Below are 23007 nucleotides of genomic sequence, written 5' to 3'. Positions count from 1 at the left end.
AACTAAAACCTAATGTTAGTGAAGAATTTCTGAGGATGTCATAAAATATTAAATAGTCTACAGCCATGACACCTTGAACATGCCCGATCCCATCTGATCTCAGAAGCTAAGCAAGGTCGGGCTTGGTTGGTACGTGGATGAGAGACCACCTAGGAATATCAGGTACTGTAGGTATAAAAAAATAAATAAATAAAATAAGGGATTGTAACCTGACACGGTCCTTGCAATCTGTGAGGTCAACCAAGAATTGCCTTGCCTAAAAAAATATATATTTACATTGTGAACAGAAAAAAGAAACGTAAAAACAATTATATCTAAAAGAATAAAGTGAAAACTGTACTATATAATCTAAATGGACTAAATCCTAACACTTTAAATACCAGTTTCCTAACAATGATGGAGCATCTTCCTTAAAAGTAAGCTTTAAGTCTATCTTTTTCAACATGATCCTTTAAGCACAATAATTCTAATCTAAATAAAGTAGTAAATGATGCCTGACAAATGGCTTCTGCTTTAATTTCCTAAGAAATATTGCAGTGCCACTGAAGGGGATGCCTCGAAAGCTGGCACTGGCCATCTTCCTGCATTAATAGGTTGAGTCCCAGATTGGCCCTACCAACTTCTACCTAAATTCGTCCACTTTCCAAGATTGCAACTCCTCAACTAACTCTTGGCTTGAAACACATCATGACAAGACTAGCCAGGTCCTAATGAATTTCCTTCTAAATAAGAAAGGCTACTGCAGCCAAGACAAGAGAGAGAAAAAAATAACTCAAGTCAGTTTGACAACTGTCAACCTCGACAGGGTAAACCACAGGCCTTCTACCACATCTGCATGGTATTCAAACTAAAGAAATGCTCATCCCTACAACTAAACATATGAAAACTATTTTAGCCTATCAGAGAATAACAGCTTTTTAAAATGGGAAAACAGCTTTTTAAAATGAGGATTTGTAGATTGTGAAACATCTCCTACTCTCTAGCTTATTAGCGTTAAAATCACTTCACTGTGTCTCAGAGAAGCATGTAGCATCAAATACAGGCATACAAAAACTTCCTCAAAACTGATAGCCATTCTCAAATGAGATCTTTTTAAAACAGATTTATACTCACAAAATAGCCTTCTGCTAGAAAGAGAAATGATGAATTATGTTAAAAGCAAACAATAATATGTATGCAAAGTACATACATATCAGTTTTCAAAACAATTCTGGGCCCTTGACATATTTTACCTAAGCTGTTTGTGGGCAAGTTTAAACATCAATTTGTTATAGCCAATTTCATTCAAGAAAAAAGAGGAGGAAAGTTAGAAAGTTAACAAAGAGGAAGCTCACAAAGTCAAATGGAAGGGACAAAAGGTTAGAATGCAAGCAGCCTCAGATAATCTCAATTGCCTCATTTGGACTCTTCCTGGAGGGTGGCTCTCCCATCACTGGGCACATACAGAAGTCAAATTCCAGGAAGGCAACTCCAGGTTTAGATTGTAAGGTGCCAGCCTCTTCGCTAAAAGAAGACAAGATACTCTCTATCCCCCTACCAGCACTTCCACTAGCAGTCTCAATCAATACTCTATGACTCAGAAAAATGAAATTAGGGTGTTCTTTTCAAAAGATGATGGCATGAATGAACGGCCAAGAAATAACACATGCCCACTAGGCGAGGTGAAGTTACTATGTTTTTTTTGAAACATACTTGACTTTTGTAACTGATATTCTGGAAATTCACCTTTGAAATAAAATAATAAAGCCACGCCAGGAAGATGTGACACAAGAGAAAGTAGACGGCAGTCCAACTTCTTAATAATCCTCCATTTCCTCATTTCTTACAGATTGTCATATGCAGAGATGTAATTAGATATACCTTCCCAAAATAGTATAAAGCACCGACATTGAATTATTTCTTTATCAAATTTTCCCTGGACTTTAAGACATAATTAAATGATCTCTTTCCAAAGGCTATCCTTTCTGCGCTTATGCTTATTTAGAGTAAACAAAGTAACTTAAGGTGCCTTTAAATATACAATATCATTTTATTTTTGCCTGCCATGGACAACTCAGATTTTTCCATACATATCAAATTAACCCTTGCAGCAATCTCATGAAGTAGGAACAACAATGGTTCTCAATCAGGTGTGATTTTTATATCCCCTCCTGACACCCAAGGCCCAGGGACATGTGTCAATGTCGGCATACATTTTAATTGTCAGCCTGAGCAACTGACACAGGCATTTACAGTGTCACAGTAGAAAAATACTCCATTTTACTGATGAAAAAACAAGTGCAAAGATTAGGTGATTTTTGACCATTCTGTTTCACACAAACTGGGAAAGCTGCAATTTAAACTTGGGTCTAATTCTAGAATCCACAATCATAAGCATGATTTATATAAGTTGTAATTAAAACAAAGTAAAAAACTTGCAGTTTTTAAAATTATATGCAATAAAAGCATAAAAAATATTAAATACAGGGATAAATCTGACAAAAGATGTGCAGGACCCATATATTGAAAACTACAAAATATTGCTGAAAAATTAAAGACCACATAAATGAATGTAGGGATAATCGTGCTCATGAACCAAAGACTCAATATTGTTAAGATGTCAATTTTCCTCAAATTTATCTATAGATTTAATATAATTCCAATAAAAATAAGCACTCTTTGGTAGAAACTGATGAGCTGATCCTAAAATTCATAGAGAAATGCAAAGGACCTAGAATAACCAAAAAGAAAAAGAAAAAAAAACTTTGAAAAATGACAAATTTGGAGGACTTATACCACCTACCTTCAAGAGTTATTACTAATCAAGACAGTGTGGCATCGAGACAAAGAGATGAACAGAGTCCATAAATAGATCGCACGTATACGGTCAATTAATTTTCAACAAAGGTGCAAAACCAATTCAGTTGAGAAAAGCACAGTATTTTCTACAAAATAAAATGCTGGAAAAAATGGATACCCATTTGTTTAAAAAAAAAAAAAAACTCTGATCCACAATTATTTTATGTGTTTCACGCATAAAAATTAGCTCAAAATGGGAAAAGTAAAAGCTAAAACTATAAAACATCTAGAAGAAAACATTAGGCTATCTTTATGAGACTAGGTTGGGCAAAGATACCTTAGAATCAATACCAAAAGCATGCACATAAAAGAAAATTCTGGAAAAATGGACTTCATCAAACTTAAGAACTTCTGCTCTTCAAAAGACTTTCAAGAAAATGAAAAAGCAAGCACAGAATAGGAAAAGTATTTGTAAATCATATAACTGATAAAGGACTGGCAGTAAGAGAGATGGTTAAAGGTGGGTAGAAGCCTTTGAGGAGGCCTTGGATGCCACCTATGTCTCAAAGAAGCTACTGCGAATGTGCATAAAATTCGTGATAATTAGGGTGAACACAATATTTTAGTAGTACCTGAGTCTTAAATATGGGAGAAGGTAAAAGCCAAAAAAACCTGTAAAAATTTGTGTGTTCGGTTGTCCAGTTCTCTACCAGAACTTAGGCTGTTGAAGAAAAGAACTCTCATTCATCTTTCATTTCATACATACATTTGTTGACTCACTATAGTGAGTGTATTTCCTTTTTAACACTTTGTTTCAATACCTCACTTAATAAGATTATCAAGCACTGGTTGAGTCTCCTATTTTTCAAATACCTATACTTCCTAGTTTCCAATGCCATATCCTTCTATTTTTCAGTAACATTCTTGCCAGAGGCTGGCAAATTTTTTCCCCAAAGAGCCAAACGGTAAATATTTTAGGCTTTTTAAGCAATATGGTCTGTGCACGAAAGCACCTAGACAATATGTAAACAAAATGAACATGACTGTTTCAATAAGATTTTATTCCTGGACACAGAAATTTAAATTTCACATAATTTTTGGAAGTCACAATATAGTCACCTTCTGATTTTTCTCTTTTATTTAAAAATGTAAAAGCTATTTTACCTCATAGGCCACACAAACAACAGGTACTGGTTTGCTGTGTTTGGCCAGCCAGCCAGCCAGTTTACAGATTCCTGCTCTGTGTCCTAACTCAAAGGTTCAACTGTACAACCCTTCCATTATCCCCTATTTCCATGCACCACAATTAACTTTATTTGCAAGACTTTCTGCTAAGCTCCAACTGTGTGATCAGTCTGTGGGTAATGAACAATTAAGCATTCTTTTGACCTAAGCCCATTCAGTTTCACCCACATTCACACTTCAAAAAAGACAAACTTATCTAGTTTCTGATTTAAAATACTGAAGGGAAGGAAAGGGGGATTTTAAGTAATTGTGTAAATGGAACAAAGAACAATGACACTCTTATTGGTGTCAAGTGTTAAGAGTCCATTATGATGAATCTCAATTCTCAGTCCTAATTTCTCTCCCACAGATTCAAAAACTAAAAACTAAACTGTACCTTTTAAGTTTGCTAATTAGATATTCTAAATCCATTCTCATATTTTAAACAAATGCACAAGACCAGACTAAATAAATTAATAATATGACCACATACATTGCAAGAAATAAGAAAATACTGTATTATAACGAAAACATATTACATAACAATTAGAAATCATGATATAGAGTAAGGTAAAACACAGCTGAAACACCATAGCTTTTAAAAGATGAAAACTTTTCTCAAATTCATTTATTCAAAAACATTTATGCATTAAGAAATCAATGTGTTTGGAATACAAAGTTGAGCAAGAAACAAGTGTCTAAAACAGACAGACATGGTCTGTGACCACCTGTACCTATGATCTATATCTCCTCTGCATAATATCACAGCCACTAGCCACATGTGACTATTTTAATTAACTTATATTAAATAAAATTAAAACTTCAGTTCCTCAGTCACACTAGCCACACTTGAAGTACTCAGAGCTAGCCTGTGGCTATCATATTAGACAGCACAGATACAGAACACTGTCATCATCACACAAAATCCTGTTGGACAGCACTGGTTTAAAATATATAACATACTTCCTTGTCTCCACTGACTAAACATAAAAAAATGAAACTTAGTGTCTTCCTTCCTTCAAAAGGGGAATGTAAAATGTTTACCACTGCCTCCTAGGAAATCCACGTAACAGTCTTTCTACAAAAGTATTTACTGTATTTAAAGCTGAAAAAACTTCCTAGGTTGACACATCCCACCAAATAAATCATCTTAAATGTTTTCATCAGGGTTTTAAAATTTGTACGGCATTCAGGGAATGAGTATTTCATCATCAATAACTAGTTCAACCTCCTTATTAGCTTTAAACCACCCTCAATTGCAACTTAAATAATCTCAACTGCAGTCCTGGAAAGTGAAAAATTCTGAACTTCATCCTGATTATCACACAACTCTCTTTCAAGTAGAAAACAGTTCCTCTCTGTCACTTGTGCCAAGTGCTGGCACATAGAAAGCACTCACATAATTGTTGCATAAAAGGTCAGTGAACTATCTAGTACTGTTAAAAAAAAAATAATACAAAAGCCAGATACCATCTCACAACTATAGGTATTAATGGAGCTTCAAATCTCTGCTGCTGATTTTGTATACACTTTGTTGAGTGCAGAATTTAAATGGCACCACACGTTTGTGCGTACGAGCTTTCTGGTTCTCCATAAATCCAGGACTTACTGAAAAGTGAAAAGTTTACAAGCGGAAGAAAAGTACTGCGCACTGGCCCCAGAACTAGAAAATTAATGTAAAATTTTCTGTTACTTAGCTATGAAATAGGCTAGCTTTTAAATGAATATGTATAAAATAAATAAATAATTTGAAAAATAAAAATAAAACTACACACAAAAAATAAATGAATATGTATAAATACAAAGAAATATTATTCAGACTTGAGAGTAATTCTGTCATAACACTACAAAATGGATGAACCTAGAGAACATCATGCTAAGCAAAATAAGTCAGTCCCAAAAAGGCAAATGATGCATGATTCCACTTGTGTAAGGTATCTAAAGCCATCAATCTCTGAGAAACTAATGGTGGTTGCCAGGGGTAAGATAAGAGGGAAAGGAGAAGTTTTAAGTTTAATAATGGGTACAGAGCTTCAGTTTTGTGAGATAAAGTTCTAGAGTTGTGTTAAACAAAAATGTGCACATAGTTAATACTACTGTATTGTACACTTAAAATGGTTAAGATGGTGGTAAATTTTAGGTTGCATTTATTTTTCACAATAAAAAAAAGTATCTATAAATTATTTCTCATAGGTGACAGAAAACTGGCTCTAGGGCAAACTTGATATCTTTCTAAAGAGAACTCAAAACTGTTGTATGTAAATTATTTACGATGATCTCCAAAGAGGTATTCACAATATTTCACTACTGAAACTCTTGTAATTATATGAAATAAGATATCTGAGAACCTTCACAAAGATATGTACTACAAATATAATTTAACAATACTCTATATAGGTAGTGTCAATTTGTATTTTTCTACTATAGCAAACAACAGTGTAATAAATCTTGTCTCAGTCATTTTTAAAATTAAAAGTCAAATGGTTTTCATATTAGAAACTAGGGAAAAAATGTTTAATAAAACTCTGGTGTCCATCGGGTACAACAATGTGAATATACTTAATGCCACTCAATTGCACGTACACTAAAAAATGGTTAAAATAATAAATGTTATGTCATGTACACTTTACCATAATAAAAACAAATTCTGGTTTCAGTAAGAATTAAGATGTTTTATGTATGTCACTTACAAGTTTAGGAACCACTATTAAGAAAAGTCACATGTGGTAATTTGCAACTCTAAACTACTACACTAATAAAGACATCTCAAAGGTCTCAATTATTGATAAAAGTTACAATTACATCACAATTGGAAATTTTCCTTGAAAACAGAAGTTTAGAAAAACATTTTCAAATTGTTCCATACAAATGACATAACATATTAATATTAATGAAATTATAACTCCTTGGCAAACTGAAGTCATTATTTGGCTCAGAATAGTTTGAAATATTTTCTTACCAAACTAGTTCTGTACAATCCGGTGATATGTTTTTAAAAATAAAAAGTTTAATTTAAAGAAACATATTTGAACTTGCCAAGAACATATTAAGTAATGCGGGATGAGGATAACAGTTGCATTAAACTACAACCATACCTTAATACCTTATATAATCAGGGATCCTTCTTAAATACCTATGTGAAAGTCTAGGACCAAGTACCGGCCTAGGCCGAATTACAGAATAAAAGAAAAAATAACAGAATGGACACGACCAGAAAAAAAAAAGTCTTAAAGTTACTATTTATTAAGTAATGCCCGGCATAACATGTACCAGCATCCTGCTAAATAGATCACATGAATTTTTTCTTAATCCTCGCAGTTACCCGAGATAGATACCTTAATTAATCCCATATTATCAATGAGGAAGCTGAAACACAGATAGGTTAAACAACATGCTCAATATTACACAGCTATTAAGTAGCAAAACTAGGATAAGAGACCATGTCTGTCATCAAAGCTCAAGTCCCTTTAAAGTTTACAAAGCCCGCCTGGGTGTCATCTTTTGCTACCACCTTTGTAACACTGTGAAGTAAACTGCAGTTTTATGACACCTATTTTCTCAGAGGAAACAGACGTTTGGGAGGAGAAATCTTGTCCTCAGAGTCTCTTAGGGATCAAGCAACAGAGCTGGGTTTGGAACCCAAGTCATCTAATCTCTCGTTCAGAGCCTTTCCTCTTCAATATACCTGACCTGTGTGGTAGTTTTAAAAATATATTCACGAATTGTTTAATATGCTTATCTTCAAAAGTAGAATCTAAACTCTCCCCTCGGTAACTCACTTCTAACAAAGAAAATATAACGCAAGTGACAAGTATGAGACTTCAAGGGCAGGTGTTAAGACTTCCCAGAGTAGAGCATTTAAAAAAGCACCGAGGCTTCCGCCTTGCTCTCTGGGGTCATCACTCTGGATGTTGCGAAGACACTCCAGGAGAGAGCCACACGGCAAGGAAGGAGGACCTCAAGGAAGGAGGACCTCGTGCCAATGGCCATCTAAGCAAGTCAGCTGCAAGCAGCTCCCCCAGCCCCATCAACCCTTCGGATGACTGAACCTGAGCCAGAACCACAGAGCTACGCTGCTTCCCAATTCCTAACCCTCAAAAACTGTGGGACATAAATGTTTGTTGCATTAAGCCGCTTTGGATTTTTTTCCGCATTATGAGGCATAACTGACAAATAAAACTGAAAGGTATTTAAAGCGTACATCCTAGAGATTAAGCCACTGTGTTTTAAGGTACTTTGTTACAGTGATAAATAACTAATTCAACCAGGAAAACTCAAGAGACATATCTCACATGTGACCAATACCTTGCCATTGCAATTAACAGTCAAGAGTATAGGCTCTGCAGGTCACCTCTTAAAAGAAGCTGTTGTTTTGCAGGGGGTGGGGGGGAGGGTGGAGTGTGTGAAATCACCCTTAAGGTGATTTCTCAGATTCAGTTTTGTCTTCTGTAATATGAGAAAATAACTTCATTTTAAATACCCTCCCCATTTTACAATTATCTTTCCATTTACCTAACCTCCTGGAGTCACTATGAGGATTAAAAGGAAGACAGTATACAGAACTTGGCATGATGCCCAATTGGTAGTGAAGGTTCAATAACCATTCACTGTTACTAATCCTATGCCTTTAATCTGCTCTTCACTAGCAGCCTTCCCCAGACTTACAACCATGCTTTAAAAATCCCTAATTCTCAATAGGGAAGCACTCCATTACCCACCTAAGTTGTCCAATAGCCTTTTTTACTGGTCTTCATTTGTTCCATTTACTCCTCTGTTGTGAATGACACTCATCTAAAACTGTATCCTCCTTTGCTTCCAGAGAATGAATTAGTAACATGGTTCTCTTCCAGTCTCTACTACTGCTGCTACTCCTTCTCCCTCTCAAAATGTAGGTGATTCTCAAAGTTCTCTTCTTGGTCCTTATCTCTTAACTCTCATAGCTTCAATGATGGCCTTTTTGCAGATGACTGACTCCTAAATGGATCAGATTCATACTCATCTGAGTCAAAGGTCCCAATTTCCCCAGCTCAACAGCCCCTTATGAATGTCTCACAAGTATCTCAAACTCAACAAAATCTGAATTTTTTGCCTCTCCCCCTTACTCCTTACTTTTTCCCCTCCTTCCTAAACCAACCCTGCTTCTCCTCCTGTGGTCATTAACAGACCAAAACCTTCAAAGTCAGAATGAGATGTCCAAAGTCATACTAAAATCCTCCCCCCTTCTGCCTTCCACAAGTGTATCAGGCACTGTACGGGGTGCCAGGGACTCATAGTCTAGCACGCTTCTAATCACCTGTCAAGTATTAATGATTCCCCCTGTGCACACTCACATATCTATCCCCTCTTTTTTTCATTCCTAATACAATCACCCATCTTCTCACACCTGGCCTACTGTGAAACATGCTAAAATTTGTCTCTAAATCTTCAATCTCTGCCCCCACCTCAAGCCATCCTTCAAAGAGCTGCTCATTATCTTTCTTAATGCAGGTGATCATACTACTCAGCTCGTGAAAAACCTGCAATGCCCCCCCAACCCCAATGTTTACAGAGGAAGTGAGAATTCCCTACCACCTTAATGGTGTGTCATGCTTTTTCCACTTCATCATCTTCTGCATCCTGCTATATACTCCACACATAAGCTGAGACATGCAGGACATCATTCTCTCCCTAACACTCACACCTATTTATCAGCTATTCCCTCAGAATGTCACTGACTCTACAAAAATTACATTGGTTAGTCATCAGAAATAACTGATCCTTCCCTTATTTTATATAGCACAATGCCTGTACTTCTATTTGCTATCAACCCCTTCCACTTTCTATCACTGTTAGTTTGTTTGCCTGTCTCTTTGAGTAGGTCATAAATCCCTGACTGCCATTAATTAATTTGGCAATCTTGAGTAAATTGCTGCATTATCTGAGGTTCAATTTTCTCATCACTAAAATGAAGGGGGTATATTATGTAATTACTAAGGAACTTCCAACTCCAAAGTTCCACAAGGATGAGTCTTATTTGTCTTTGAAGAAAGGCAGTAAGCACAGCTGTAAGCTTGGACTTGGTAGCTGCTTCTGAATCCCAGCTCTGCAACCTACCAGTTCAACAGTGGGCTGCAGCTTAACATTTCTGTGCCTCAGCTCCTCATCTATAAAGTGAGAATAATAGTGTTAGCCGTCAGAATTTTCTTTTTTTATTTTTTAATAAAGTTTACATATAATTCACAGATATACAATTCGTCCATTTAAAGTGTACAAGTCGATGACTTTTAGTATATTCACTAAGTTGTACAACCATCACAACAATCAATTTTAGAATATTTTCATCACCCCAAAAAGAAACTTATGGCCACCAACAATCACTCCCCATTTCCTCCCCGCCCCTTGCCCTAGGCAACCACTACTCTATTTTCCATCTCTATGTATTTGCTTATTCCAAACAGTTCAAATAAATGGAATAATATAATATGTGGTCATTTATGACTCATTTCTTTCATTTACTATAATGTTCCCAAGGTACACCTGTGTTATAGTACATAACAGGACTTCATTCTTTTCATTGCTGAATAATATTCCATTGTGTGGACATATACATTTAGTTTATGTATTCATCAGCTGATGGACATTTGGGTTGTTTCCACCTGGCCGTTATGAATAATGTTGCTCTTTTAGTTTTAATAGAAAATCCAATTCAACCTGGCTTAAATAACTAAAAGTCCAGTGTGTAGTCTTTGCTTCAAACACAATGAAGCATCGCCATCAGGGCAATTTCTCTCCACCTCTGTTTACTGTTCATTTTCAGGATCTGCCTCTATGACAAAGTGGCTTCAATAATGCCATTTCACATCCTCTCACAGTCAAGCCAAGAGGAGAAAGCAAAATCCTCTTTTAGATACTTAAGCAAAAGCCTTGGGATTAGTTCTGGGTGGGCCCACAAGCAGGAAGCAGAAACTGAAAGAGGCCAGGCTCCACCCCTGGAGGGTGAGGGAAAACAGGGAAGGGATCCAAATGATGTGAACCAAAAACAGGTAAGAGATAATACCTAGACAAAAACTGAGGCCTCTTTCCAGTAGGATAAATGGATTCTGGACAGCTGGAAACTCTAAAAAGCTCAATTCCACATTGTAGTGAGAATTAAAGATGATAAATGCACATTGAACATTTAGTAGAATGCCGAATACACAATAAATGATTAATAAATGTTACCTGCTCTATTACCTATTATTTGTATTAGAGAAACCGCAAGAAATTGATGGAATTTGACTTTTAAGGGAAAAAAGTCAATTTCATATAGCTCGATGTCACATATACTGAGCTTAAAATTCAACCTGTATGTGATTTTTCACAGTGAAATATAAGACTGCATCTGTATCAAAAATGAATGATGCTTATTTTCAAAATGTTTAAAACTTCAGGTTACAGAGTAAAATATCTCTACTTTGAAAGAAATTTCTCTGGTCTTGTGGAAAATATGAAGAGAGAGGTCTCTGAAAATGGGTTGTGATGCAAAGCATTTCCTGCCCTGACAGTAGCATTCTAGTTCAGGCCTGACATCGACCTTAGTCCTTTATTAGCCAAAATTCTAGATCCGATCTATTAAGAAATTTTTTCATGAGAAAATTTCTCTTTGATTTCTAATTACAAGCCAACAGGAAACTAGAATTGCCTTTATAAAAACAGATTTTTCAGTCTTGCTCAAAATACATGTCTTTCATCAAACAAGGGATATCAAATGTCCCCCCCCCCTTTTTGGACTCTGCCTAAACATGATTAAAAAATAAATTTTAAAAACTACTTATTGGGATCACCAATTCCTTTTATCATGTCTTACTCTCCTCCCAATCCCTATTCTAGTTTCAAATTATAGACCTAGATAGAGATAACCTGCCATCAACAAATTTTTAGATGTGATGGTAAGTTCATTGCTCTAATTCACTCTGAGGACCTATGCTTAGAAGACATAACTTACAAGAGTTATAACTGAGGGGGAAAAAAGATTTAAGCTAGCCATATGCATGTTTAGATGCTTAAAAAAAAATTTATAATTCCATAGCTTTCCTTTTATCATATTATAAAAATACCTAAAATACAACTGAAACGCCATAAAATAATAGCTGCAACTTACTCAGCATTCGTTATGTGCCACACCAAGGGTAAGTGTTATCTCATTTAATCCTCACGTTTACTCTCTGAGAGGTGAGTACTATTAGCTCTATTTTAAGATGAAGAAATTGAGCCTTAGAAAAATTAAATAACTTATCTAACACCACTGGGAAAAGTGATGCTTTCATAACTTGAACCCTGGTCACATGCCTCTGACAGCAAAATCAGCCTCAGCAAAGAATATTCAAAGGTAAACCAGACTTTGGGGAGATGGAAAACTATCACATCTTTTCTGGTAAGTTTTGAAAGTAAAATAGCCTTTGCCTACACAAAGTTAGGAGATTCAAATTTTAAAAGAGTAAAGTTACAAAGCCTAAGATCCACTAAAAAGTAAACCTATCCTCAAATGTCCCTTAACTTGATCGCAAAGACACTCACTGCAGGTAGCAGACATCACTGAAGCTAAGGAAAAGAGAACAGTTCTGCTATTACTGTTATACCTACAGGATGCTGGTTACTATATAAAAAATACCGAAAGCCTTAGCCTTGTAACAACAAAAAATGAAACAAAAAACAAGTTTTTAAAGCTAAGACAGAAAATATATTACACCTTTTTTTCAACTGTCTTATGGTATACCCAAAATTTTATAGGTAATGCAACTTCTATCCGGCTCCTATCATAGACGCACGTCTATGATAAATTAGTCCAGCCTCCATTCAGAGAAAGAGGATATATTTTTACTTTTTATAGTAAAGGGAAGAATTGAAAAATAAGATTCTTGCAATCTTTCTTTGGGGGCAAGAAACTTTTATCTTCTTTATCAGCCCCAGAATGGCTTGTCTTTCTGCAAATTAAATGGTAGTTTCAAAGACCACTGAATTAGAATCTAGAACTCTAAGCCAGCACGCTAAACTGTCCTGGCCACTAAACAGGTAAGTGACCTGAACCAAGTAACTTCACTTCAAGCCCCTATTTCTCCTTCACTAAAATGTCTCCACTGAAAGAGAAATGAAGAAATGAAGGCCTGAAGAAACTTAAGCTGTGTCCTAAGAAGCTGCCATGGGGAGCGCAATGGTGGTGAGGGGAAGGCCAGGCCCTCGCTGGCCAATCCTCCCAGAACGGAGCGGCTTTTCCACTTTACACATAATAGGGGTTCTATGTAATAATTTTACTTTAAAACCATTCTGCTACTACAAAGAGTGAAAAAAATTTGTCCAGGTGCTCACTGAAGTCTGTGCCACTCTACTGCATTTCCAGATCCACAGCCTTACACAGTGTATTTCAGCTGTGAAAGACATAGTCAATTTTACATTAGTGCTGCAGTTAACATTTAGTTACATCCTATTTTAGGAAAAAAATACCTCATGCCCCTCCCCAAAAAACTTTCAAGGGATATTCTGAAGAGAAAACTAGGATAAGATCTATAAATAAGTGGCTGCAATAGCTAGCTGACAGCTGAAACAGTAGCTGCAACCATTGTTCCCCAGATGCCAAAAGCAATGACAGCACCTGGTGACTAAAGGAAGCACCCAGGAATCTCTTCCAAGTATACTGTCCATCCTATCTTATCTCTTCTAGATCTCAATTAAACTTCTGCTTCCTAGGGTTATGAAGGTAGCCCTGGGTTGAAGTCTTTCTTTACTCCTTTTCTCCCACCCTACCTAGTAAACCTGTGCAGCTCACACAATCTGTCCGGGGCACATCCACTAAATTTCAGTAAAGGACACAAACATCCACACTGAGTGTTCGGCCAAGGTGAATAGCGATCTTGTGTGTTACAACACATCCAAGTTTATTTAAAGCATTCTACAGTCTCACCCAGATGTACCCTCTTGTCCCTATCTTTTTAGGCTCCACATTCAAAGACCCTGACTTGAGAATTAAAATACCCCAAAATATTTTCATTAATAATTAATACAAGAAATATCTGAAATAAATGCACTCTGGAAGTCTGATAATCTAATTATTGATTTTACACTTTTTAATGAAGCAGTCTGACTACAAAGATACTAAACATAGAATTCAATTCAAATATTCGGGGGGAGGCCCAAAAACATTACATTTTGTAGTATTTAGCATGGAAGACTAAGAACTCAGTATAAAATATCATATATGCCCGGATATAAGCCATGATCTTTGCTCAAAACTTACCCCTCAAAAAAGAGGTGGTTTCCTTAGATTCTAGTCTTTACGAAGCCTTTATTACAATAGACTGCTCTCAATTATCTTATTTTTAACATAATAAGGCAAAACAAAAATCTTTAAGACAAAAGGAAAAGAACAAACAAGACTACTGTAATGCTAGGCCTGATGGTAAATGGTATGAAACTGTGACCTGTGTAACTTGAAAGAGACAGATCATTCCGGGAGGAAATGGCCCTGAAGCTTCCAGGACAGACTGAGAAAAGAGGGAAGAAGGGATGAAATGCTCTACGCTGACTTAAAACTGTGTGGGGGACTGTCTCAAGCTACTTTAATCAATACTAATTTGGGAAGCTTAGAGATTTCAGCGCAATACAATCAATTTAAAAGGAACAAATAAATTCAACACATTTTTGGAATTATTCCTCAGGGTATGACTTCATTAATACTGTACACAAGACTTTTCTTTCAATTGCTTTAAAAACCAAGAAAATCATTAAATTGCAATAATAAATGTAATTCTACAGAACAAATGAGAAAAATAAGCCTATTGTTTTGCAAATGTTAGTTATGTATAACTTGGATAAAATATCGTATATGGATTCAAGAATGATGCATCTCAGTTTAGATTAAAATAAATATGTGCAAAATAAATAAATAAATTTGCATTTAAAAAATAATAAATATGTGCTCTCTTCAGTTTTTCCATAAATTTAAAATTGCTCTAAATAATAATGTTTTTAAAGAGATCAGATTTGTGTTTACCAGAAGTGGGGGAGGGGGAATTGGACGAAGGTGCTCAAAAGGTACAAACTTAAACTTACAGGTAGAAAAAAATATTCTCAAGAATGAACCACTCCCTATCTTGTTTCTTTTACACAGACAAAGCTCATTCAACAAGTAAGCTTTTTAAAAGATAAAGAAAAAAGACTATGCTATCATCTCATTAACTCATATAACTGCAAGTTCACTTCTGTCTAAAAGGTATAGTGCTGAGACTGCTTTAGCTGTGGCCTCTAATGGCTTCGTAACTGCCAGAATGAAAGGCCAAGGTTAGGGTTAATCTTGAATTTTTCTGCAGACGGTGACTTTGCAGACCATTCCCTTATTGAAGTGCTTTATTCTCTTGGTTTGTCAATCAGCTCTCTTCTGGTTTTCCTGGTTTCTCCTTTACCAACCCTGCCTGTGGCTTTCTTCTCTTTATAGTCACTACCTTTAGCCAGCTGTCACTAATAAGCTATACCCAAACAACTCCCAACTTAGGTCTCCTAACCCGGGCTCATCCGGGTGCTCCAACTATAAACACTTACTAGTATCTCTACCTGGAAGTCACCCAGATACCTCCAAAGCCTGACCAAAGTTCATCCCCAAACTGGCTCTTTGTCCCCTATCTTGAGAAATGACAACATCATCCACAAATTTAGCTAATACAGAAACCTGGGACCCATTCTAGACCCTTCCCACTGTCCTCCCACATTAAATGGAAACTAAATCCAATGAATTCTATTCCCTTAACACCCATCAGTTTCATGAAACCACCTGCAGCCTCCTCTTCATGCTCTCTTGGCCTCCAAGTCCTCCACACAGTAGCTAGAATAATCTTTTCTAAAAATGTCAATCTGTGCCTCTTAACAGCACCCCAAGCTCTTGTAAACTATCTATCTCAGTGCCCCACTCACTGCTCACCACACCCTGCACCCCAGCCTTACCTACTTGCTTGACATTCCAGGAATACAAACCTGACAATTTACACCTCCACATGTTTACATCAACTGCAGTGTTGCTCTGGCCTCATGGCCCTCGCCCTGCCCCCTCTTCTTTACTTGGTAAATGATCACTGGCTCTCCAATATCTAGTTTAACAGAACCCTGCGAATCTACTAAAAACTACTGAACTGTACACTTTAAGCAGATGAATTGTCTAGTATATAAATTATATCTCAGTAAAACTGTCATAACTGTAAGAAAAAAAAACTTACAAGCCAATATATATTCTTTTAAATGGGCAAAAGACAAAACAGGCACTTCACAAAATAGGTAATTCAAATGACCAATAAACATATTCAACACCGCCACTCAGGAAAATACAAATTAAATCCGCAATGAGGTATCAATATATACCCACAAAAGCTAAAATTAAAAAGAATGGCACTATTGAATGTGGCAAAGATGTGGAGCAACAGAACCTGTCACACATTACTGGTGGAGTATAAAGTAGTGTGATCGAAACTATTTCATAATAAAGCTGGGGGAAAAATATCTTCCAATTACTACTAACATTAAGCATATCCTATTCTATATAGCCTAGCAATCCGCTGCGAGGGCATGTCCTCAACAGAAATGAGACCCAATGTCCACGAAAGGACATGTACAAGAATAATTATAGCTACTTCACTCAAAATGATTAATAACCGAAGGAAAAAATACTCTACAGAAAAATAGATAATTAAATTGTGGTATATTCATTCAATAAAATACTACAAAACAATAACAATGGTACCTGCAACAACATGAACAAATCTCACTGACATGTTGAGTGAAAGAAGTCAGACACAAGAGTATATTCTATATTATTTCACTAAGCTCAAAAACAGGTAAAACTAATCAATAATGATAGATATCAGCAAATTTATTACCTCTGAGTGACAGAGTATAGACTGTACAGAGGCTTAAAGAACCCTATGGAGTATTGGAAAGGTCTGTATCTTGATCTGGGTGTTAGTTACAAGGGTATAAATATAAGTAAAAATCATCAAACTGTACACTTAAGATTAGTGACTGCTCTTTCCTAATTTACTATATATACATGCATGCATATATGCCAGAACTCAATTTTTTCAAAACCAACAAAAGTATGCACACGTAGACTATAATTAATGGTACTGTATTACATACTTGGAAGTCAACAGAGTTTAAATGCTATCATCATTTTTTTAAAAAAAAGTAATTATGTGAGAGTATGAAGGTAGTAACTAACCTTGTTGTGCTAATCATTTTACAATACATTTGTGTACCACCAAATCATTGTGCTGTACACCTTAAACTTACGGTATATGCCAAAGATACCTCAATAAAGCTGGAAAAATATTCACAAGTAAAAGGATAATATGTCAAGTGTATACACACATACCACAATTGAATTTTTTAAAAACAGTACCATGCACAAGTAAAAGGCTAATTCACCAAAATAATTGGTAGAGCCACCACTAATGTTTATTTCTCTAAATTGTTCTGTACTGTCTGAACTTTCTACCATGACCATAGTACTTACTTTTATCCCTTAAAAAAAATAAAACTATTTTGTTACAATAATAATGCTAAAAACAAACCAGGTCCCTTCCCTTACCTTACAGTGCTCATCACACTGCCCTACAGTGGTCTGCTAACCTGGCAATCTCTACTGCCAGTTTGCACTGGGCTTTACTTAACCCTCCTAACACCCAACACACACTGCCTTGCCCTAAGTATCTGCTTCATATGTGTTGTATTGAATTGTCATTCTAGTAAACACAAATGTCTACTGAATAAACAAAATGTATCACACAACAAAAAGTCAAAAATAAGTGATTACCTGCCATGGGAGGTATTCCAAAGTCATGGGCTTGCAAGCTTAAGTTTATACTACTGAGAAGAGTTGAGGCTTACCTAATAAAGATATAAACTTGTACCACAGCATTCCTAAACTGTCTCACCTGTGATTTACTGACCCAGTGCCACCAATCGCATGCCTATCATTTTCTGCATTAATGAGAACCCATACAACAGAAATTGTATAAGCAATCACCAACAGGGCTCACCTACTTATAGAGCCCAAAGGATACAGCACAGAGTCCCATCCCCAACAGCATACACACAGATCACAAGATACTATGCAGAGAAAAAAAGAGCCAGAGCTAGACACCAAAAGACTAAGTTGCTAACTTGCTAGAAGGTCAAAATACAAACATTAAAGTCCTCCAGCAATCATATTCTTGAGTATTTATCCTACAAAAACAGAAATATGTTCACATAAAAATCTGTACATGTTCAGCAGCTTCATCTCTAAGAATCAAAAACCAGAAACTATCCAAATGTCTTCCACAAGTGAATAAGGAAATTGTGGTACATTCACACCATGAACTTCTACTCAAGCAAGAAGAAATGAGCTACTGATAACCCAACAACATGGATGAGTCTCAAGGGCACAATGCTGAGTGGGAAAAGTGAATCTCAAAAGGTTATACACTGTAATTCTATTTTATAGAACATTCTCAAAGTGGCAAAATTTTAGTGATGGACAACAGACTAGTGCCAAGGGGTTAAGGCAGGGGAGGGTATGATTATTAAAAGGGAATAAGCCAGTATTTGTGGTGATGAAACAGTTCTGCACCCTAATTGTGGTAATGATTACACTATACAAATGGTAACACACACACACACACACAGAGAATGAATGTAAAAACTGGTGAAATCTTATCTGATAAAATAATATTGTGCCAACATCAATTTCCTGGTTTGGATGATGTTCTATGGTTATGCACAATATCATTACTGGGGAAAGCTGGATGAAAGATACAGGGGGAGCTCTGTATTGTTTTTGCAACTTCTTATGAGTCACGTTATTTCAAAATAAAAAATTTTATTAAAAAATAAAGGTGGTAAAAATAGTTTATAGCCAAGAGTGGAAAGAACCCAAACTGTACATCAATAGGTAAATGGATAAAATGTGCTATATCGAAACAATGAAACATTATTTGGCAATAAAGGTATGAAGTACCCATACGAACTGCAACATTATGCTAAATGAAAGAAATCAGACACAAAACTATATTCTGTATGATTCCATTTATGTGAATTATCCAAAATAGGTTAGTTGCTGGGGACAAAGGAGAATGGGGGATGACTGCCAAATAAGGGTTTCTTTTTGGGGTGATGAAAATGTTCTGGAATTAGATAATGGTAATGGTTGCAAAAAGCTGTGAATATACGAAAAACCAGCAAATTATACACTATAAAAGAAAGTCGATGGTATGTGAATTATGTCTCAATAAGTTACATATAGAAAAAGATTAATAAAAAAAGACCTTTTAAAAATGTTATACATATACACATGCCCCAAAGCAAAACTCTATCCCGAGCTATGTGATTTATGATTTGGCTAATTCTTAAGATTCAAGATTGACACTGTAGTCCTTCCCTGCTGCCTGTTACAATCAACACAATAACTGGCAAACTAAACTCACCGGAACAATCTGACAAGATTAAAATTTTGACTCAGCCAAGCAAAGAAATCTTAATCTTATTCTGAAAACTATAAATTTCAGTGTACTAAAAGAAGTGGCCTACAGGAACTAGATCAATTCATAACAGCTTTCAGAATTGAAATGAACTAAAATGAAGAGCCAGCTAATACATACCAGTATACAAGTAGACAATGACAAAAGTAGATTGATCACATTATATCAAGCCAGGCCTAATTCAAATTTGCCAGTCATCACAGTAATAGTTTTAAATTAAATCTATTATACCCTTTCCTCCTCCAGAGCAGGGGTCCCCAACCCGCAGGCATTGGACCAGCCTGTCAGGAACAGAGCTGCAAAGCAGCGAGAGGCAGGCAAGCTAGCAGAGCTTCATCTGTATTTGCAGCAGTTCCCCAGTGGTTGCATCACTGCCTCAGCTCCCCCTCAGATCTTCAGACATTAGATTCTCATAGGAACACCGGTCCCTGGTGCCAAAAAGACTGGGGACCACTGCTCTAGAGAATAAAGCAAAAAGCAAAAACACTGGGCATCCGGAAACCTGAATTCTGGTCCAAAGTAGCGTAATTGTGTGACCTTAAACTGTCAGAGGAGCTTGTAAAATAAGGATTACCTCCAAGACTCCCAGTCTCCCAAAGTCCCTCTTTTGCCACCTCTTCTCTCCAGTACCACTCCTTGCACCCTGAACCAAATCATCATGGTTTCCCAAGTACAATAATTGGCCAGCCCCCATTTTCTACTTCTCCCTGGCCCCCCAATCCATTCACAATCCATCTCCTGATAGCCCACAAGGTGAGGCCCTCCCCACTCTGACTCCTTACCCCATCGGCATCCTCTTTGGGAGGACTCCAGCCACCTGAGCTTTGGGTTCCACCAACATTCCTATCCCGTTCCTCCCCAGGACCTTTGCCACACTCCCATCTCCTCCTCCTCATTCTAGCTGCTACTCAAATGTCACCTCCTCAGAGATCAGAGTTTGGACTCTAGTCCAGGGCTGTCCTGTCTCAACAGCTGGGCATGTTACTTACCCATGCTGTGTCCCCATTTGAGGGCTCTTCACAAGGGATAAACACTTCAAGCCATCAGCACAGTGAATGGAACATTGTTCAAATGTTATCACTATTACTTAAGGTGTTCCATCTTAATTTTCTCCCTACGCCTGAGCACTATCTGAAATCATCATCTTTATCATTTTCTTTGTTGTTCTCTCCAAACCCCACAGCATGTAAGTTTCAGGAGGAGCTCTATTTCTCTCCTTCTAAGCTCTATCACTGCCTCCTAGGAAAGGCATGCAAATACTTGAACACATGAATAATATCAAGCATCCCCTTAAAATAATGTCTTGATTCAAAGAATTAAGTTAAAAATGACACTGCCTTAATCAAATATGTAAACAACTTACCTCCTCTCACCAATTAATTATCTTGCAGACTAACCAGTTCATTTAGTCATTGGCTGGAGAGGGAAGAGGGGTTCCTACTAGTCTTATCAAATAAATATAATGGGAGAAACTGACAGATTAATCTGTGAGAGTAAAAGTTGAACGTTATGGATATACTCTAATTCTTTATAAATCCAAACTGAAGCACACCAAAAAAGCCTCCTGGCCATTAAGAAAGTCATACCCTGAAATACGAAACACATATTGACTTGTTTAAAACTTTTTCTACATCTATGCATATATGTGTGTGTGTATATATACACATATATGTACACACAGTCATTCCCCAAAACTGGAGACATGCTTTTTTTTAAGTCCTTTTTAAGTATGGAAATAAAGGCTTTGAATTGAAAGTTTTGATTGAAACCTAATATTCAGGATCCTAAACATGACAGTTTTCCTTACTTACTGGCTAGTTTTCTGGTTCACCAAAGGAAATCCCAAATTTAAAGTTGATTGACATAAGAAAGTTAGCATTTTTTTAAGCATCTAAAACTATCATATATCCATCCCGTATTAACCTCTTAGGAATCCAAAACCCAATTTTTACCCACCAGTTCAAAAATCCTCAATAAGTATTTTTCCTACTAATATTTTTTTAAGGAAGGAATTATGTGAATATCCATTTTGTGAAATCCTGAACATACTTTCGAATGAACAATAGTCCTGTCATGATATACCACATTTGTAATGACTTGGGCAGTTTGCATAGATTCCACCAAAGAGTATGAAATTCGCTAAGCAGAGACCAAGGCAAACAGGAAGGAAGGAAGCTTAAGAATGCTGCAGGGTAGCCCCCCAAAGAAGACAAATAAATCCTTCGCGATTTTATTTAAAGATGATCATAGTACCAAAAATACCAGAGTTTCTTGCTCAGAAGGAGCAAAGCCACAAATCTAGGAGTAAAGATGTTGAACGCTGACGGATTTTTTAAAACTAAGAAAATAAGGAAAGAGGCAGCGGCACTTTACGGAGTCGGAGCAGCTCTCCAGGAAAAGCTTCTCGGGAGCCGGCCGCTCCCACTCCGGTCCTCCGCCAGGCTGGAGGTGGCCGGCGGCTGGCACGTTTAAAATATCACCACCCTATTCATCAACTCCCGGCACAATGAGGGACCGGGAAGCGGCGCCGGGGACCGCCCGCGCACACGCCCACCCGCCCCGCGCCGCAGCAGGCACTCTCTGCCAGGGCAGAAAGTTTCGAATACAAACCCGAGTGCCGAAACGCACAGGTCTCGGCGCTCAACTCGCGCCAGGAACACGCCGGAGGTGAACTTCTTGACAACCGGCTCGGGTTTTCAGCAGACAGGCCGAGAGGCAGGGGCCGGGGAAGACGAGGAGGCGACGGGCACACACGCCCTCAGACGCCCACTCTCTCTCCGCTCGCACACTCGGCTCCTCTTCTTCTCGGGCCCGGGGGTCCAGGTGGGAGCCCCGTCCCGCGCGCTGCGCGCCGGCGCCCCTCTCGAGAAGGGTCTGCGACCCCCGGGCCAGCTCGGCGCGCAGGGAACGGTGCGCACTCGCGGCGGCTCCTCGCCCGGCCGCCCCGATGGCCGCGGCGGCGGGGGCCCGGGAGCCCTGGGTGCCCCGGGTGGCTCCGCGAGCCGGCCGCGGGCTTGCGCGCGCCCCTCCCCCGCCCGCCGCCCCTCCCCCCGGGCCGCCCGCGGGCGCGCAGGAGCCGAGCGCCGGTGTCCCTGGGGATCGGGCTGCCCGCCGGCCCTGCGGATTCGGCAACTTCCCCGGCGCGGTCGCAGGCTGCCCCCGGCCGGGCGGGAGCGGAGGTCCGGGGGCTAGCGCAGCGTGGACTCACTTTTTCGGATGTTTCTCTCTTTTCGGCCTCCGTTTTCGGGCCTGAATGGCCAGCACTGGGGAAAGAGACACACATTAACGGTCGGGCCGGCCGGCCTGCGGGGCCGCGTGGCAGGGCAGAGGGGACGCCGCGGGCCACTCACCTTTCCGGGAGCTCATTCCGACGAGGCAGAAGGGGGGCGGGGGAGACTTCGCGACGGCGGCGGTGGCGGCGACGCGGGAGCCGAGCTGGGGTGCAGCCTCCACTCGCTCCGCCAGCCCGGAGGAGGCGGGAACCGCGCCT

General features: G+C 38.2%; 1 protein-coding gene and 1 pseudogene across 5 annotated transcripts in view; one reads left to right on the top strand and one right to left on the bottom strand.

Annotated features, from left to right (window-relative positions):
- SRPK2 (SRSF protein kinase 2) overlaps nt 1-23007 on the bottom strand; it is a 196345-nt gene extending 173338 nt beyond the window's left edge. For 2 of the 5 annotated variants that reach the window (XM_036231065.1, XM_036231061.1), the window contains exons 1-2: nt 22868-23007; nt 22726-22780 (exon numbers count right to left, since the gene is read on the bottom strand). Coding sequence is in view for 3 of the 5 variants with exons in the window: in XM_036231059.1 (XP_036086952.1) it covers nt 22726-22780; nt 22868-22883 (71 nt within the window). In the remaining 2 variants the exon portion in view is untranslated. The remainder of the gene's footprint in view (nt 1-22725; nt 22781-22867) is intronic. The other 3 variants (XM_036231059.1, XM_016145906.2, XM_036231063.1) reach the window with 3 other exon arrangements.
- On the top strand, nt 56-174 carry LOC118611138 (annotated as a pseudogene).

This window comes from Rousettus aegyptiacus, unplaced genomic scaffold (assembly GCF_014176215.1).
Source record: "Rousettus aegyptiacus isolate mRouAeg1 unplaced genomic scaffold, mRouAeg1.p scaffold_m13_p_13, whole genome shotgun sequence".
Taxonomy (NCBI): Eukaryota; Metazoa; Chordata; class Mammalia; order Chiroptera; family Pteropodidae; genus Rousettus; species Rousettus aegyptiacus.
The sequence above is the reverse complement of the archived record's forward strand: the minus strand, read 5'-3'. Positions and strand labels throughout refer to the sequence as shown.